The sequence below is a fragment of the Pristiophorus japonicus genome, chromosome 18, assembly GCF_044704955.1.
Source record: "Pristiophorus japonicus isolate sPriJap1 chromosome 18, sPriJap1.hap1, whole genome shotgun sequence".
NCBI lineage: Eukaryota > Metazoa > Chordata > Chondrichthyes > Pristiophoridae > Pristiophorus > Pristiophorus japonicus.
The window spans coordinates 2,768,867-2,789,025 of record NC_091994.1 but is presented as its reverse complement, the minus strand read 5'-3'; the positions used below and the strand labels follow the sequence as shown (position 1 = coordinate 2,789,025).

Below are 20,159 nucleotides of genomic sequence, written 5' to 3'. Positions count from 1 at the left end.
GAGAGAGAGAGAGAGAGAGAGAGAGAGAGAGAGAGAGAGAGAGAGAGAGAGAGAGCGAGCAAGAGAGCGCAGCCATCTATAGTCATTAAACCGTTGGTATCCATTTCAGAAATAATGCAGTGGATTTTAAACTTCACAAGACCACTTTACCTGCCGGAGATAAAGAAAGAAGCTGGAATACTGGCCTGCTTCGGGCAGGTACGAAAGAAACACTGTAATACAGATCAGCAGAACTGTCGAGTCTTGACCCACTTTCTTCAGAGACTGAAACAAAATGGGGACGGAGAAAGAGACAACTTAATGAAACAGACAAACCGAGCCAAGTCCCCTCAAAGGACACTCCGTGCGTGACTATTCAATACGGTTTTCAAATCGCAGAAGTGGAGCGTTACAGATCTCAATTTTACTCAAAAATCAGCATCTTGTGTACACAATATTTTCCAATTGAAAATTTATATTTTTTAGCAACATTTTTGACAAAACTTTAGTGGAGTCGATAAAACTTTAGTGGAGTCTACAGTAAGTGCGTAAACAGACACATGACCCTGCGTCACCTCTTCTTGGAGTGCATCAAGAGGTTTACAGCTGCCAAACAAGCGGTGCCGATGGCAAAAGAACCTTCCATTTATATAGCGCCTTTCACGACCTCAGGACATCCCAAAGCACTTTACAGCCAATGAACAACTTTTTAAAGAGTGTAGTCACTGTTGTAGTGTAGGAAACGCAACAGCCAATTTTGCGCACAGCAAGCTCCCACAAACAGCAATGTGATAATGACCAGATACGTTTTTTCAGTGGTGTTGGTTGAGGGATAGATAGTGGCCCATACTCCGGGGAGAATGTCCCTGCTCTTCTTCGAAATAGTTCCATGGGATCATTTACATCCACCCGAGAGCGCAGACGGGGTCTCAGTTTAACTTCTCATCCGAAAGACGGTACTTCCAGCAGTGCAGCGCTCCCTCAGCACTGCACTGGGAGTGTCAGCCCAGATTTTTGTGCTCTCGTCTCTGGAGCGGGACTTGAACCCACAACTTTCTGACTCAAAGGCAAGTGTGCTACCCACTGAGCCACAGCTGACTGGCAGATGCACTGGCCAGACTGGGGCTGAGCTAAGCAGATCACACAGGGCCACGGTTTAACCCCCTTGGTCTGTCTGATTAGCCAGACATGCTCCAACGGCCGGGGCATCCCTGGGCTGGGGAGTGGATTCCAGACTGAACATGCTATTCAGTCAGCTTCCAGGGAGGACAGCATCAGGTGTGGTTGCGATCTCAGGCTCCCTGGCTAAACAGCATGCTGACACTCACTGTTAGATCCAGAAGGGCTATCATCACATGAAAGTGCAGCCCAGGACAAGAGGCAATCTTCAGGAAAGACAAAACATCCCATGGTACTGCACCAAGGGTGACTGAAGGTGTGGTCAGGGGTAGACTTTGAGACATTTGAGGATGGGGAAAGAACATGGCAAGTACATTTCAGATTAATGTGGCATCCGAGGAGGTTGCAGTGAGGCCATGGAGGGACTTGTGAATGACGACAGGGATTGTGGAATCAGTGCAGTGGGGGTAGGGAGCCAGTGGTACGATAGGTTTGCTCCACGATGACATGCAGGCCGTGATCCTTACCAACAGATCCATCACAGACCCAATCCACATCCGGACCGGGGTCAAACAGGGCTGCGTCATCGCCCCAACCCTCTTCTCAATCTTCCTCGCCGCCATGCTCCACCACACAGTCAACAAGCTCCCCGCTGGAGTGGAACTAAACAACAGAACCAGCGGGAACCTGTTCAACCTTTGCCTTCTCCAGGCCAGGTCCAAGACCATCCCAACCTCTGTCGTCTGCGCAGATACGGAGGTTGAACTCCAAGACGTAGTCGACGTATTTACTGAGGCGTACAAAAGCATGGGCCTTACGCTAAACATAAGACAAAGTCCTCCACCAAACTGACCTCACCACACCACACAGCACTGGCCCCCAGTCATCAAGATCCACGGCGCGGCCCTGGACACCGTGGACCACTTCCCATATCTCAGGAGCCTCCTATCAACAAGAGCACGCATAAACGACGAGATCCAACACCGCCTCCAGTGCAGCCTTCGGAAGAGTGTGTTTGAAGATCAGGCCCTCAAAACTGCCACCAAGCTCATGGTATCATCATAATCATAGGCAGTCCCTCGCAATCGAGGAAGATTTGCTTCCACTCCTGAAGTGAGTTGTTTGATGGCTGAACAGTCTTATACGAGAGCCACAGACCCTGTCACAGGTGGGACAGACAGTCGCCGAGGGAAGGGGGTTGGGACTGGTTTGCCGCATGCTCCTTCCGCTGCCTGCGCTTGACCTCTTCATGCTCTTGGTGTTGAGATTTGAAGAGCTCAACGGCCTCCCGGATGTACTTTCTCCATCTAGGGCGGTCTCCGGTCAGGGACTCCCAGGTGTCAGTGGGTTGTCACACTTTACCAGGGAGGCTTTGAGGGTGTCCTTGTAACATTTCCGCTGCCCACCTTTGGCTCGTTTGCTGTGAAGGAGCTCCGCATAAAGCATTTGCTTAGGGAGTCTCGTGTCTGGCATGCGAACCATGGGGCCTGCCCAGCGAAGCTAATCGAGTGTGGTCACTGTTGGTGCGCCTGCCCTCCTGTACAGCTCAGAGACATGGACCATGTACAGCAGACACCTCAAGTTGCTGGAGAAATATCATCAACGATGTCTCCGCAAGATCCTACAAATCCCCTGGGAGGACAGGCACACCAACATCAGCGTCCTCATTCAGGCTAACATCCCCAGCATTGAAGCACTGACCACACTCGATCAGCTCCGCTGGGCGAGCCACATAGTTCGCATGCCAGACATGAGACTCCCAAAGCAAGTGTCCTACTCAGAGCTCCTTCACAGCAAACGAGCCAAAGGTGGGCAGCGGAAACGCTACACGGACACCATTAAAGCCTCCCTGATAAAGTACGACATCCCCACTGACACCTGGGAGTCTCTGGCCCAAGACCGCCCTAAGTGGAGGAAGTGCATCTGGGAGGGTGTTGAGCACCTCGAGTCTTAACGCCAAGAGCATGCAGAAACCAAGCACAGGCAGCGGAAGGAGCGTGCGGCAAACCAGGCTCCCCACCCACCCCTTCCCTCAACGACTATCTGTCCCACCTGTGACAAGGTCTGTGGCTCTCGTATTGGACTGTTCAGCCACCAAAGAACTCACTTCAGGAATGGAAGCAAGTCGTCCTCGATTCCGAGGGACTGCCTATGATGGTGATGAACTTGGCATGGGATACGATGCAGACAATGGAAGTCTGGAATTATAATTAAAGCAGGATAAGGGACAGAACACATTAAGATGGGCAGATGAATGAATTCAGTTACTTACTGCAAAAGGGTCCGCTTGTTCCCATGAAATTGGCGCGCCCCAGGAAGCAGGCCTCATCTTCTCCGGTAAAGATTCTGGCACGGCCACAAGGATGAAACAGATATCCAGCAAGGCAATGGCAGTGGCCAGGACTACCACGAGGTTGTCTCCATAGGCTCTGGACAAGTATGCTCCAATAGCCGGGCTGGTCACAAGACTAGCTGCAAACGTTGCAGATACCTGCGTTTGGGAGAAGAAAATGTTCTTGATTACTTTTCATCCCTGAAGACTTTCTTTTAACTTTTTTTTTTATTTGGATAAATTTTGAGCTCATCCAGACTTTCCATTTCAGACAGAAGGTGCCAGTTTCAAACACTCCCAGGACAGGTACAGCACGGGGTTAGATACAGAGTAAAGTTCCCTCTACACTGTCCCATCAAACACTCCCAGGGCAGGTACAGCACGGGGTTAGATACAGAGTAAAGCTCCCTCTACACTGTCCCATCAAACACTCCCAGGGCAGGTACAGCACGGGGTTAGATACAGTGTAAAGCTCCCTCTACACTGTCCCATCAAACACTCCCAGGGCAGGTACAGCACGGGGTTAGATACAGAGTAAAGCTCCCTCTACACTGTCCCATCAAACACTCCCAGGGCAGGTACAGGGGGTTAGATACAGAGTAAAGCTCCCTCTACACTGTCCCATCAAACACTCCCAGGGCAGGTACAGCACGGGGTTAGATACAGTGTAAAGCTCCCTCTACACTGTCCCATCAAACACTCCCAGGGCAGGTACAGCACGGGGTTAGATACAGTGTAAAGCTCCCTCATGACAGAGGTACAGCAAATGAGAGTTCGGGGCGCAATAGAGCCGAGGGCCCAGGGGCAGCACAGGCCAGCCCACACTGCGATATGTGCGCGCACTGGGTCCGTGCAGCAGAGTAGGTCCCCAGTCGTCCTGGTTAACTCTTGCCACTGGATAAAGGCCTAGCTCCGTCAAGCCCGTGTGGTGGTTGATGTGCAACGGTGACCACATGTTAAAAAAAATCCACGCACAGGCATCTTCCATTCCTTCAATTGGAGTTCAGGACTGGAATATCAGGTCCTTCATTGAAACATCTGTGAACTCGTGGAAGCAAGTCATACTCGTTCGAGGGACCGCCTATGATGATGATGAAAGCTCCCTCTTCACTGCTCTAACGTACTCCAGCCCCAATTGCTGAAGAGCAGTCTCTATTTGAGATTGCTCTAACTTATTTGACATGGGACTCTTACAGCCGGAGAGAAAACTATTCCCTCTGGTGACTGGGGCAATAACCAGAGGTCATAGATTTAAAATCATTAGTAGAAGATTCAGAGGGGAGATAAGATGTGTTTTACTCAGTTGTCAGGATCTGGAATGCTCTGCTTGAAAAGGTGATTCCATACATAATTTTAAAAGCAGCTTGAGGGTGAGGAGCTTACAGGGTGATGGACAAAAAGCATGACCGCTCTTTCAAAGAGCCGGCACAGGCACGACAGGCCAAATGGCCACCTTCTGTGCTGTAAGCATCTATGATTCTATGAACCCAAATCGTTCAAACTCAGAACAGCAGTGGGCAGAAAGATTGTCCTCGTACAAGTGACGCACATTGGCTAACCATTACTGGAGATTCGGAGGCAAAGACCTTGGTGGTCAAGGCTGTGAACAAGACCGCCCAGTGCAATCTTTAGCTGTGGTGTTGTGACTTACAAGTCCATAAGCAGTGCTTCTCTCGTGCTCCTGAGTTATATCTGCTACGTAGGCAAAGATCACTGAAAACGTGACGGCAAATACTCCAGACATAGAAATCACTGCAAAGTACCACCTGCGGAGGGAAGCACAAACAGGAAGAGCCAATTTACAGATTGCTGGAACCCCAATCACCAACCGAGAGTAAAAGAGCAGCTGGCTACTTAAACAATGAATTGTACCCAGATCAGCGCACTAGGCTGCAAATGTGCAGTTACAAGCAACACCACACACGGAATAACTTCAGCTCGGCGTGCGCTACAGAGATTATTTCAGGCAGGGTTATGGCTCTTAATTGCTGCCCAGTGACCCCTACAGAGAACATCTGGACTTTAGGTGGGGGAAGAGTCGAGCTCAGTGGTAAGCCCCCCCCCCCCCCCCTCCCCAGTCAGCCTTCTGATACTCTCTCCCCATGCATGAAGAATGGGCACTTGGGGAAGTTTTCAAAGGCTGATACCAGGGCACCACAGCCGGCACGAGTCACATCCTTTCGGAGAGATGCAGAGAATATTGGAATAAAAGGGGAGGGGAGAACATTGAAACAGTAAGGGGGAGAAGAATACTCGTATTACACGGAAGGGTTTCTAAAGTGTCCTATCCCCGTATCAAGGATCCACCCAGGCCAGGCCCAACTATTTACCATGTCCCCTCACTCCCTTCTTTCTCCAGAAAGACATGTAATTGATTCGCGCCCCCTTATAACGTGGGCTTCAATGCCTTCTCAGAACAACTTTCATCCGACGTCCCTTCTGACTCTTACCCTCCTCATTCTTCACTCATTTCCCTTGGTGTTTGGACCCAGAGGCAGTGATCAATTTTACCTGGTTCAACCTCAATTCCCTTTACAATTTTGAAAACTTCAATTAGGTCAACTCAAAGTCTCCTCTTTCCCGCAGAATGCAAGTTCAACGCCCTCAGCCTTCCCTCATAATTTAACCTCTCGATGAATTAGCAGTAAGTAGCTAACCAGCAAACCGTGGCTCTGGTGGTGGGAGGACGAGATCAGGAACTTGTGACGTAAGCGAATGAGGCATAAACCTGTATCTCACCACTCGGTGAAGCAACAGGTAGGGGTTTAATGGCCAACCATAACGGCTTGAAGTGCAGGATAAACTTTTACAATGTGATTTTTACATTTTATTTTTTAATTCTTGAAGTCAGATGTGGAGAGATCACCAAACTTAACGGCCATGTTACAGCTCAGAAATCCGCTAACATGTCTTAACAGTCGCGTTGCCAACTCTGGTTGGAAATATTCCTGGAGGTGTCATCATATGACCTCCTGCCCCCAAACTCTTTACACATGGCGCCCCGCCTTCCCATGGCAATTGGAAAGCAAATAGACTCTTCATTACCCGACTGGATGATTCTTGACAGTCAGGCAAACAGCCTTTTTTCCCCCTGTCCGATACTTTTACAATGAATTTTTAAGAAAAATACCCCACAAATTTTAATGTCCTTACGATTTTCCTCCTGGGCTGCTCAGAGCAGTGTACCGGAGATTAATCTTTAATTCCTGGGAACCCCAGGCCAATCCTGGAGGGTTGGCAACCCCCACTCAACGGACGGATACATTTCTGTTTTTGCTTTGTTAAGGAATGCAATAGAGCAACTTGCAGACACTCACCAGGGGCTTATTCTCATGAGAGGAATCGGAGCACAGGTGAAGAACACAGTCAGGAGAAGAAAGGATTTCCTGCCCCAAACATCCGACAGTGCTCCTATCAGAGGAGCGCTGAGGAACGACAATATGCCCTGCAGACCAAAACAAGTCATTAGAAGCGACTAGACACACACACAGTCGCACGCACATGCACAATGGCTTTATCAGAGAAACTGCTTTCTGGACATCAAAAGAAAAATACTGGAAATCAGAAATTAAAACAATGCCAGAAGCATACAGCAAGTCAGTTGGCATCTGAGAGGAGCACAGATAGGAAACTTGCCCGAAGCATTGATATATCCTTCGCTATCAGCCTGCCCTGCTGTACGCTCCCCAACTGTTACTGCTGGGAAGCTTTACTGACCTGACCATGTGACAAAACTCGGAATGGTTGAAATTATATGAATGCTGAAAGTGCCGGAGAGCAACAATTGCAGCTCAATTCATTGCTTGCGTCGTCAAGCCCATTAGCCAATTTCCTGAATAAAATAATTTAAGAAAACAATGCTTTTTGTTGAAAGGGTCACCGTGAGGCTGCCACCTCTCCTCTCATGACCCGAAGGATTGAGTAGCCGCAGTGAATTTCTCCATTTCCTCACAGAGCAAACATCTTTTAGTTACAATTCTGCTGGGAAGTGGGCATCGCTGGCAAGGCTGACATATATTGCTAATCGCCAGACCCGCTTGAGATGGTGGCAGTGGGTCACCTTCTTGAAGCGTTGCAGTCCGTGTGCTAATGGTGCATCCACTAATATTGCATCGACCGAGGCAGCTCGTTGCCAGCGACACTAAAGGCGCATTTACTTTTTGAAAACGCAGCCAGTGACAAGATGCCTGTTTCACCTGCCATTCGCTACAGTTGTAAATATAAACGTGCGGGCCCATCCAATTCCTGCAGCAGCAGACTCACTTTATCCCTGGTCTTGTGAACTTCTGCCACATTCACCGACACTACTGGTGCCTGATGGAGAACGGCATTGGGCGGGAATGTAAACTGAGCAAAGTGGCACTTTGGTGGGGGGCCGGGGGGGGCGGCTTCGGCTTTAGAATGTGCTGCACTCCTAAAACTGGAGCAGCAGTGCCGGGGACCATCAACATTAAATTCCACTCACCCCCAAATGCAGTGACACAAAACAACCAGATGACGTACATCGTAACTGGATGGCAAGGAAGAGGAAATGAAAGAAAGACTTGCATTTCTATAGCGCCTTTCACGACCATTGGACGTCCCAAAGTGCTTTACTCTTTTGGAGTGTAGTCACTGTTGTAATGTGGGAAACGCAGCAGCCAATCTGCGCGCAGCAAGCTCCCACAAACAGCAATGTGATAATGACCAGATCATCTGTTTTAGTGATGCTGATTGAAGGATAAATTTGGCCCCAGGACACCGGGGATAATTCCCCTGCTCTTCTTCCAAATAGTGCCATGAGATCTTTGACGTCCACCTGAGCCTAGGTTTAACGTCTCATCCGAAGACAACACCTCCGACAGTGCAGCGCTCCCCTCAGCACTGCACTGGGAGTGTCAGCCGAGATTTACGTGCTCAAGTCCTTGGAGTGGGGCTTGAACCCATGGCCTTCTGACTCTGAGGCGAGAGTGCTGCCCACTGAACCACAGCTGGTGATTCACTATTGCAAGTGATCAGTCCACTTAGTGTTGATTGTCCAAAGCACTGCTGCTCCAGTTTTAGGAGTGCAGCACATTCTAAAGCTGAAGCCCCCCCCCGCCAAAGTGCCACTTTGCTCAGTTTACATTCCCACCCAATGCCGTTCTCCATCAGACACCAGTAGTGTCGGTGAATCTGGCAGAAGTTCACAAGACCAGGAATAAAGTGAGTCTGCTGCTGCAGGAATTGGATGGGCCCGCACGTTTATATTTACAACTGTAGCGAATGGCAGGCGAAACAGGCCTCTTACAAAGATCTTGTTAATGGCAGAGCAGGCTCAAAGGGCCAAATGATCTGCAGCAGCTCCTATTTCTTATGTTCTTACTGAACCAAAACAAACTGCTGAAATAACGCACCATCTGAAAGAAACAAGACTCAAAATATTAAGTTCCTTTTCTCTCCCACACTCCTGAATTTGCTGTGTACTTCCAACAGTCTCGGATTTCTCACATTGTTTTCCTTTCCTATTTGTGCTTTCAAGAATAGTTTCAGAATTCCATGCATGCAAGCCAACAAAAAGCTGCTGCTTCTTCAAATGAAGGCAAGAGCGGCTCAGTGTTGGCCACTGAAGTCAAACTCAACGACGACAGACTTTGCTTCTAGTGCAGGCTCTGTGATTGCATTCTCTTACCTTCACGCCATGAATAAGTCCATTCATTAGAAACGTGTGCTGAGGGAACGTCTGATGCAAAACCTAAGGAAAAACTAGATGTTATCTGCAGAAATGATAAGGCAGGGTTGCAGAGGCAGCAGGTAATTGATAGTTTTTTGGTAAGCCACTTTCACACTGCGCTGGTGCCGCAGTCTGCCACGCACGAGCCTCTTGCAGCCAGCAGCAGTGTCCAGATCGGCTGGCCAGGCCGTTAGTTTACTTTGGTGCTGCCACCGGTTGCACGAGACTGGCATGTCAGGAGCGGACGGCACTCGTGTAATATACAAGTGCCTTTCCTTTCACAGAAGTGGGAACCAACGTTCCCGCTAAACTGTGCAGCCGCGTCGCGGTCTGGAGGACCCACGCAGGCCTCTCACCAGCTGTTATATGGGAGAAATCATGCAGGCCCGAAATTGTGAATGAGCCGCGCAGTCTCTTAAAGGGGCCACGCACCCCAAACAAAAGAAATAGTGGGAGCATTGGTAGGAACAGGTGCATTCCTCAACAGATCTGTGAGCAAACAGATTCTGGGGGCAGGGTAGGTGAAGCAACGCAATACATCCAGATTATAACAGTCTTTCAAAATATTACCTCAAGCATTTATTCCCCCTTCCCTCGCATCCACTGCCAAATTTCTCCTCTCCCTATCTTTCTTAGCACTGTGTGACAGTACGTTTTCCAAGAAGCCATGAGAGGGGGGCATCACAACTGATTGCGTCCTCATCCCGAACACTAATATTGTCCCGTAATTCTTTTTTGGGCTGTTCACGGTTTCGCGCATGCATGAACTTTAACGTTGCAGAAGCCGGTCCCGGGCTGCGGAGGACTGACAGAGAGCTGTGCGGCGTACAGGGAACGATGCTCACAGGGCACTTTCTAGTGGGAGCCACTGCAGAGTGACCAGGAGGGCGAGGATCTCAAGCTACAAGCTCCCCTGTCCTGCCAGCTGGCACAAGGGGGGTGTTACACCCGGCACAGAGAGATTCCGAAAACACGAGCGCCCAACACGTGCAGTTGCACTGGAGCAATTTGGTTACACGTAGCCACCAATGCTGAAAATAAACTGTATTAATAAGACTGGGGGGGAATAAAGGAAAGTCTTTATACTCCTCAAATCAATGCAAATTTATGCCTCATTTGAATTAAACACCCGATAATAAACTCTGAAATTATTGCAGGTTAAACAAGAGTATAATTAACCGTTCCAGTTTTCTCCCCTCACCACATCGGTCCTGGAGTTTCACACTGGGATACCAGTCCACAGGCACCGTCAACACTCACACAGTAACCAGCCTGGTCAGTGAATGCTAGTGGGTTACTCACGCACGTTTCAGCAGGAGTAACAGCACAGAAAGCAGTGGCATGATTTTTCCAGGGAATACAAAGGGCCCCGTGTCCCAGCTGAGAAAGGAGGGATGGAATGCCGGACTTGTCGAGTGCACATGGCTTAGTTCACCTCATGTGGTGGATTCACTCACTGAACCATTGGGTTGTGGGGTGGGGAGTTACCAGTTACCTTTTTAATGAAGCTTAATGGTGTACATTGTACTCACAGTTAACATAGGCGTGGTCAGCAATCCCCAAGCGAAGAACTCCAAAAAGATGACAATCACCGCGTGATAGACACTCGGCTCACCGATCCCTTGCGGCTGAAAACAGAAGAGAGTAACATTAAAAATTAATCCAAAGGAATGCCTCAATTATCAGGAATAACTCCAACTGTCACATCAGCTTGGTTCAGAGTTGCTCGCAGTTGGTAGGTGGTCAAGTTTAAGCCTCATACCAGCACATAATTTAACACCCCAGTGCAGGGCTGAAGGAGCGCTACATTGATGGAGGGTGGCTTGGGGAATGTTAAGTAGATGTAATGTATGCCCCTGAGAGGATGCTCACAGGTTTGTAGAGCTGTTGAGTTGTGAGTGGCTTAGCCAGTCACATGATGTTCACAAGACTCAATAAAACCCCAGCCAGTTAGGTTCAGGGGATCCAAGAATAGGCAGGTGTTTGTGAGCCTGGTGGATGAACTGGTAATGTGTAGTGTGATTGTTAAATCTTTGCTAATAAACTAACTAGTTCTTAATAGCAATATGTTGGTGTGAATTCTTAAGCAAAGAACCTATGCAGCAAATACATTACAGGACTCTCAAGTTATTTAAAAGGAAAAACAGGGAACGTTCCTGGTGTCAGACTCCCAGTAATGCCCAGCAGCCAGTCATAGCCTGATGGTATGTAAGCAAGTTGTTGAAAGGAGCAAGGGGGTCTGGCCACAATTATCCAATGCTCCTTAAAGATGCAAATTGTGCCGATTGGTTGGAGAGTAGTCATAAGAACATAAGAATTCAGAGCACGATTGGCCATGGCCCCTCGAACCTGCTCCGCCATTTGTGAGAGCATGGCTGACCTTCCACCTCAACACTAGCATAGTGGTTATGTTACTGGACCAGTAATCCAGAGGCCTAGACTAATGATCCAGAGACACAAGTTCAAAACCCACCATGGCAGCTGTGGAATTAATCAAAAATCTGGAATAAAAAGCTAGCACAGTTATGATGACCATGAAACTAGCAGATTGACATTAAAACCCCATCTGGTTCACTAATGTCCTTCAGGGAAGGAAATCTGCCGTCATACTCTTATCAGGTCATCATCATCAGGTCTAAGAGTGAAGTAGTATTATATTTGTACAAAATATGGTTTAGGCTACAGTTAGATTACTGTGTGAAGTTTACAGTGTAAATTCACTAGGACGAGGCCAATGATGGAAACTATCTATAGTCATGAGGTTAGACTTGAGACACTGGGACTAATTGCACTGAAGTAGAGAAAGCTAAGAAACTGAATGCATGTTTTTTAAATTAAGATCGTTAGTTGAATTATTAAGGAAAGGATATTTTCTCTGATGAAGGGTCGTCAATTTGAAATTGTCACCAGAGTGAGGAGAATTTTCTTCGAGGGCTGTTAGAGCACGAAATGCTTTGCCACAGGAAGTGGTCGAGGAACAGACCTTTTAAAGGAAAATAGATAAATACTTGAAGTAGCTATGAGGAAAGAATGGGACAGTGCGATGAGTTTTGGATTGTTCTAGTAAAAATTAGCACAGCGCAATGGGCTGATTGGCCTCCTTCTGTACTGTAAACCTATATGGTTCTTTGCTTTTCACATCCCAGCTCCACCCACATTAAGCTAAAATGTCAACTGTGATTGCAAAGCCTCTTCTTCATCCTCGGTTTCTCTTGTTGACTGCGTTTTGTCCCGTCTCCACCTCACAATTCTGTGTTTGACACTGCCCACGCAATAATATCTCGCATGCAAAAATGGCTCATATTTAAGGAACGTTTCTTGTACAACTGTTTATTTTTAGCTGCTATTTGCATGTGTGCTCCACACCAGCGTGAACAGTAAAACAGTCCAGTGCTACATGGTTCACCGTTCGAAGAAAACAGACCGTTTGCTCGTGAAGAACGGGGGAGGGATATGGATTTTCAAATAAATTTGGCTACTGGGACTAAAAGGGTTAAATTATGAGGAGAGGTTGCAGAGACCAGCTCAAGCTTAGAAGATTAAGGGATGATTTAATTGAGGTGTTTATGACTAAAGGATTGATAGGGTAGAGAGAAACTATTCCATCTGGTGGGGGGAGTCCAGAACAAGGGGGTGCAACCTGAAAATTAGAGCCAGGCCGTTCAGGGTGATGTCAGGAAGCACTTCTTCACACAAAGGGCAGTGGAAATCAGGATCTCTCTCCCCCAAAAAGCTGTTGAGACTAGGGAAAAATGTCAAAACTGCAATGGATAGAATGTTGTTGGGCAAGGGTATTAAGGGTTACAGAACCAAGGCAGTGGTCAGCCGTGATCTAATTGAAGGAGCTGAATGGACTCCGACTGCCCCTATCTTGTGGTCAGTTACAGTTATTGAATTATTGAGAAAAGCAGCAAATAACCACAGTGCTTTGTGCAACAGTCTGAAAATGTGTAACAGAAAAATTCCAAGTTAAAAGGAACTAGTCACCACGTCCAAATGGCAAACTTTCCATACAGCCTCCCTAAATTGATGTTACATGGAGAGTGATTTTTCTCTGCAATGAAATATTAATGCTGCAGTCAATCGCAGACACTAAGCAATGTTCCCATTAAGCTGAGCGGCCACGCAGCGATCTGGTCTCACGCAGGCTGCTCAATGGCAAAAACGTGCATGTGCGGTAATTTGAATGGGCCACACAGACCCTTAAAGGGGCCACACACCACCCCCAAAAAATTACCGTGAACACGGATTGCTACATATTTTAGAAGTGGTTTCAGCTCGGCACCAATGCTCAACCTGTGGGAGTGGAAGGAAGACGTCACAACCTGAACTGGCCGAGATGCAGCTGAATAAGGCTGCCTCTTCTAGGAATGTCACTGCGGTGCGTCAAGCCTGGCCCTTAGCTCCAGATTCTATAGCTGTGGCGCTAGAAGGCGGCCAAAACGCGACGCATCAATGTTAGTTAGCGTTGAATGTACCCTCTGCTAATGCTAACAGTTTGACTAAGCTGTGATTCAAGTAAATTCAGGCTTCCCATTCTTAGCAGCAAACATATGTCTGGCAATGGGGATCGGGCGGGAAAGTGGAGTTGGAGGTAGAAGTTTAGCCATGATCTTATTGAATGGCGGAGCAGGCTTGAGGGGCTCTGTGGCTTACTCCTGCTCCTATTTCTTATGTTTGTAACCAGTGTAAACGGATGACAAAGTACATAAAAAATGGTTGCTTGGTCGATGCAATAAAGTCAACATCCTTCTGTCGAACACAGTGCAGGGAATCGAGTCAAATAAGTGCAAAATATTGGCTCATGCACATAGCAGCTGACTCAATCACAAGACAGCTGCTCTCTGTTCATTCCCTTGAATTGATCAGCACAGCCCATCGCTGGGGGTGGGGGGGTCGTCAAAAATGACAGTCTCCCATGTGCCAACTGAACTTTTTATTTCTGCTAAAACTATTCGCTGGAATTTTGAATCACTTTTTATTTTCTCGTTACAGGACACTCCTTATGGAACCGCATTCTGTAAGAGGCAAGCCCCCTCCCCTCCCCTCACATCAATGAATCCCAGATTAACCCTCAAATAGCTTCCCGGCCTGAGCAGTTTTGTAAGTTTTCAGCTCACACACCGTGATACGGAGACACTAAGTTATTACAACTAGAAGTTACTCAAACATCAGCAACTTTACTGCTTGCCAAACAAGAAGCCAGATCAATCTTCATTGAAGTTGTACCTAAACCGAACGGAACAGAACCCAGGTAAGTAAACTCAGACCTACAATCAGACCAAAAAGTATCGTAAAATCATTGACATTTACGGCACAGAAGGCGGTCATTTGGCCCATCGTGTCTGTGCCGGCCACAAAAGAGCTATCCAGCCTATTCCCACTTTCCAGCTCTTGGTCCACAGCCTTGTAGGTTACGGCACTTCAAGTGCACATCCAAGTACTTTTTAAATGCAATAAAGGTTTCTGCCTCTACAGGCAGTGAGTTCCAGACTCCTACCACCCTCTGGGTGAAACAAGTTTTCAACTCCCCTCTAATCCTTCTACCAATTACTTTAAATCTATGACCCCTGGTTATTGACCTCTCTGCTAAGGGAAATAGATCCTTCCTATCCATTATCTAGGTCCCTCAATTTTATACATCGCAATTAAGTCTCCCCTTAGCCTCTGTTCCAAAGAAAACAACCCCAGCCTATCCAATCTTTCCTCATAGCTAAAATGCTCCAGTCCATGCAACATTCTCATAAATTTCCTCTGTACCCTCTCTTGTGCGATCACATCCTGCCTGTAATGTGGTGACCAGAACTGTACACAGTGCTCTAGATGTGACCTAATTAGTGTTTTAGCATTGTCTCCCTGCTCTTATATTCTATATAAAACTAGAAGTAATTGTGAAATGGAATTTCCCACTCTGGACAATTAAATAGGCAACAATTAGCATCAACTGCACCAAAATGAAAATGTTCAAATTGTGACTTTATTCCTGTGGCTCCAAGTTCCAGCTCACAAAATCCTACACACCCACCACCCCAGCTCCAGTGGCTGCCTGTTCCCCTGTACATAGAAATCAAGGTCCTTATCCCAGTTTTCAAATCACCTCATGGTCTTGCGTGCTTACAGGAGTGCAATCAGACAAAAACTGAGACCGAGTCAAAGGCGGCGGCACTAGAGTAGGCGGCCAAACCCTTGGTCAAGAGGTAGGCTTTATACCTCGGGAGCCTATTATCAGCAAGGGCAGACATCGATGACGAGGTTCAACACCGCCTCCAGTGCGCCAGCGCAGCCTTCGGCAGCCTGAGGAAGAGTGTTCGAATATCAGGCCCTCAAATCTGCCACCAAGCTTATGGTCTACAGGGTTGTAGTAATACCCACCCTCCTGTATGGCTCAGAGACGTGGACCATATACAGTAGACACCTCAAATCGCTGGAGAAATACCACCAACGATGTCTCCGCAAGATCCTGCAAATCCCCTGGGAGGACAGACACACCAACGTTAGCGTCCTCAATCAGGCCAACATCCCCAGCATCGAAGCACTGACTACACTCGACCAGCTCCGTTGGACAGGCCACACTGTCCGCATGCCCGACACAAGACTCCCAATGCAAGCGCTCTACTCGGAACTCCTAAACAGCAAGCGATCCCCAGGTGGGCAGAGGAAACATTTCAAGGACACCCTCAAAGCCTCCCTGATAAAGTGCAACATCCCCACCGACACCTGGGAATCCCTGGCCAAAGACCACCCTAAGTAGAGGAAGAGCATCTGGGAGGGCGTTGAGCACCTCGAGTCTCGTCACCAAGAGCATGCAGAAAGCAAGCGCAGGTAGCAGAAGGAGCGTGCGGCAAACCAGACTCCCCACCCACCCTTTCCTCCAACCACTATCTATCCCACCTGTGACAGAGACTGTTATTCCTGTATTGGACTGTTCAGTCACCTAAGAATTCACTTTTAGAGTGGAAGCAAGTCTTCCTCGATTTCGAGGGACTATGATGATAGGCGAGTGGGACCTGGTGCGAGTTAGAACACGGCCTCAGAGTTTTGGATGCCCTCAAGCTTACGTAGGGTAGAATGTGTGAGGCCAGCCAGGAGTGCGTTGGAATAGTCAAGTCATGTAGGGAAGTGACAGAGTATTTAAACAGGGTGGGGGTGAGGAAAAAGAGGGGCTTGGAAAATATATGACCAACCTGGTTATAAACTGGGAGGAGACTGAAGGAAAGGTAGGAATAATAACATTATTGTTCTGGGAGATTTTAATTATCCACTAGAGATGGGGAGGAAAGGGTAATTCATTCAGACTCGTACAAGAATCCTTCCTCATGCAGCAGGTTAGTCGGCCCACAAGGACAGCGGCTTTGCTACATCGGATTAGAAATGAAATTGATCGTGCAGATGAGCCAATGTTGGAGCAGTGACCACAATAGTGATTAGGTTTAATATATAACTAGAAAAAGGAAAAAGTCAGGATTAAAAAAAAGAGATTAGATTAGAAATATGAGTGAGTTGGTTGAGGTGAGAGGAGAAATTGCCACGTAGGTCTGAAGAGTAACAAGGAGTGTTTATTTAAAAAGGCAGAAGGTACAGAACAAGCATATTCCATTAAAAAAAGGAACTGGTTTCAAGACGCAATAGATAGAGATCAGAAATCAATTAAAATTGAAGGACTACAAGAATCATTAAAAAAAGCTACCTTAACAATGTGCTTCAGAACACAAGAATTAGGAGGAGTCGGCCATTCGGCCCCTCAAGCCTGCTCCGCCATTTAATAAGATCGCGACTGATCTTCAACCTCAACTCCATTTTCCCACCCGATCCCCATTTTCCTTGATCCACCTAGAGTCCAAAAAAATCTATCGATCTCGACCTTGAATATACTCAAAGACTGAGCATGCACAGCCCTCTGGGGCAGAGAATCCCAAAGATTCACAACCCTCAGTGAAGAAATTCCGTCTCATCTCAGTCTCAGAATAAGGGGTCGGCCATTTAAACTCTCCAGCCAGGGGGAGCCACTTCAGGCCCAAGTTCAGAAGATCATCCCCTAATGCACCAGTGTTACAGTTTCCCATTTCCCAGACCAGCCATCCTGTGGTCTGAGATGGCAAATTTAGTGTCAGGTTAACAGCAATTTTGTGCAGCAATCCAAGCCCACTGGGAACTCGGCTAAAGCTGCCACCAGTCATTTCACATGGAACCCCCACATCAGGCAGAGAGAGGAGACTTCCATCGGTCAAACCTAACCTGGATTGGAACTCAAGGAGGTGAAAGAGCTATGCGTGAGCCAGTCCTCTTCATACTTTACTCCCATACTACAGTGCTGGAAATTGGCACGGAAAAAAAGTCACTGGGTGACATTTCAAAACATGAACACATTTATCAAAGCCAGCAAGCAGCGGACACAAAAATGCCTTTACAAGGGTCAAAAAATATCCAAAAAATAGGAATCCGCACACGCACTATAGTAGCTCTCAGGCACCAGCAATGGTACAGTGCACTGAAGGACATGACTCGGACCACATTTATGTACACAGTTGTTTAGAAGCCAGAATCCTCCACCAATGAGTTCACAGGTAATACGGAGCCAGGCCATTTCTGTTTAAACTAAGATTGGACACTTGCTCTTTAAACAGAAACAAACAATACAAATAAAGCTGTCAAACTCTTAGCATCAGTTTAGGCAGTTCCAATAAAGGAACCAGCACAGAGACAGATTCAATAAAACTTTTGGAGAACAAAACTACTGAAATAAAACTAACAGCAACCATCACTATTCACAGTTTGATTGAACACAAGAACGGAAGAATTTGGAGCAGGAGCCGGCCATACAGCCCCTCGAGCCTGCTCTATTCAATATGACGGCTGATCTTCAACCTCAACTCCACTTCCCCGCTCGATCTCCATATCCCTTGATTCCCCTGTCCAAAAGTCTAGCGATCTCTGCCTTGAATATACTCAATGATTCAGCATCCACAGCCCTTTGGGGTAGAGAATCCCAAAGATTCACAACCCTCTGAGTGAAGAAATGTCTCATCTGTCAGATCGCAAAACTTAGTGTAACAATAAAATGTGGTGCAAGAGGGCATCAACATGATCAGAAAAGCACCATTGACATTTTTCACATCAGTCACTTTTATAGTCGCTCGGAGATTTCCAACTTGTTCACCTCTATACTGTGCCGCTAGATAAAGCCTGGCCAAATTCACCTTCTAATCTCAACCTCAATGAACATCAATCAGATCTGCAGACATAGGAAGCAACACAGGAACAGGGGGAAGCCATTCAGCCGCTCGAGCCTGTTCCACTGTTCAATTAGATTGTGGCTGATTTGTATCAACACCATTTACCCGCCTTGGCTCTGTAACCCTTAGAACTCTTGCCTAACAAAAATTTATCAAACGATACCAAACTAAGAGGGGCAGTGTACTTGAGGCAGTTCAGAAATTACAGAATGGATTGGGCAAAATATATACATGTTGGCAGAACAAATCGATTGTTGACAAGTGTAAAGTAATAGACATAGAGGGAAAAAGGAGCAACACGCGCTCTATAAATTGTGTTGAAACAACCAAGTTTTAAGGAGCATCTTAAAGGAGGAGAGAGGGTCAGCGATGCAAAACGTTTTAGGTAAGGAATTTTGGAGCTTAGGGCACGGATAGCTAAAGGCACGGCCGCCAATGGTGGAGCAATGAAAATCAAGGATGCGCAAGAGGCCAGAGTTGGAGGAGCGCAGAGATCTCGGGGGGTTGTAGGAGTGGAGGAGGTTAGAGAGATAGGGTGGAGCAATATGATGGAGGCATTTGAAAACGAGGATGAAAAGCGTCAGCGAGCTGGGTGACAGGACTTGGTGCGAGTTAGCACACGGACAGCAGAGCTTTGGATGAGCACAAGTTTACAGAGTTTCAAGTTTAGCAAGTAGATGCTGTTGTTGATGCTTCTTGTAGGAATCATGTTAAACTGCTTCCATCGCGAGCAACAGACCAGTACCCACCAGCACTTCACCCTATTTACAGAGGAAAATGTTCTCCCCAGACACAATCCAAGTTTGGGAGAATAGAATCTATCATCTAGTTGTACGCAGTTCAAATAGTAGACTTAGTATGCATGTGAAATTTTGTATTGTTACGCCTCGGTGAAATCCCAGAGATACCAACATCTGGTTTTCCTCGGTTCCAATACTGCTCAACAATAAAGCTACTTTTTTTTTTAAATATAAAAAAGTATTTTTTTTTTTTAAGAACATACATTTGCAATAGGAGCATAGTTTTTTAAATGTGGACAATTTTCTAATTTTCTTGGCACATCATAACCTTTGTCCCCTTCGACAAAATATTTCAGTAGTATTACGAAATCGACCAGTGTCCCGGTTGATCGTTGCAAAGTCCAGGCAGATCCTGGCCATCCCCCCCACCCCAACACAAAGAATCATTCCGGTAGACTTGGATTTAAACTGTTCCAACTTCTGTCCAACTACAGAACCTCAATTAGTCCTGAAGGAAAGTTTGATACAAAAAGCTCTCGTGTTCCTGCAGACAAGATGTTAGAGCTCTCATAACAGAAGCTACTACATCTGGGTAAGAACATATTCAGCTTGACGCTTTATGAAACCAATCCTGTGGTGATCTGGTACTGAGCCACCGATCCAGAAGGTCTTGGTTTGATCTCTGAGCGGAGCTGGCTGATCTCACCCAGCATCCATGCTCCCTGGAATTTTCTTTGGGTGCATGGGGCCTTTAACAGGCTGCGCAGCCCATTCAATTTTTCACACGTGTGCGGTTATGACCATGGTAAAGCCGGTGAGCAGCATGTGCGGGACCTCCAGACCGCTGCACGGCCACACAACTTAACTGGAACATTGCCCAGCATATCATATCATCATCATAGGCAGTCCCTCGAAATCGAGGAAGACTTGCTTCCACTCAGAGTTCTCAGGTGACTGCACAGTCCAATGCGGGAATTACAGTCTCTGTCACAAGTGGGACAGACAGTGGTTGAGGGAAGGGGTGGGTGGGGAGTCTGGTTTGCCACATGCTCCTTCCGCTGTCT

The 20,159-nt window shown here is 47.2% G+C and overlaps 1 protein-coding gene across 2 annotated transcripts in view; it reads right to left on the bottom strand.

The window, feature by feature from the left end:
• The window catches only part of mfsd14a2 (major facilitator superfamily domain containing 14A2), a 96,446-nt gene that overhangs the window by 42,639 nt on the left and 33,648 nt on the right, over nt 1-20,159 (bottom strand). For both annotated transcript variants that reach the window (XM_070859562.1, XM_070859561.1), the window contains exons 2-7: nt 10,655-10,750; nt 9,081-9,143; nt 6,748-6,875; nt 5,082-5,196; nt 3,371-3,589; nt 151-264 (exon numbers count right to left, since the gene is read on the bottom strand). In XM_070859562.1, coding sequence (XP_070715663.1) covers nt 151-264; nt 3,371-3,589; nt 5,082-5,196; nt 6,748-6,875; nt 9,081-9,143; nt 10,655-10,750 — 735 coding nt within the window. The remainder of the gene's footprint in view (nt 1-150; nt 265-3,370; nt 3,590-5,081; nt 5,197-6,747; nt 6,876-9,080; nt 9,144-10,654; nt 10,751-20,159) is intronic.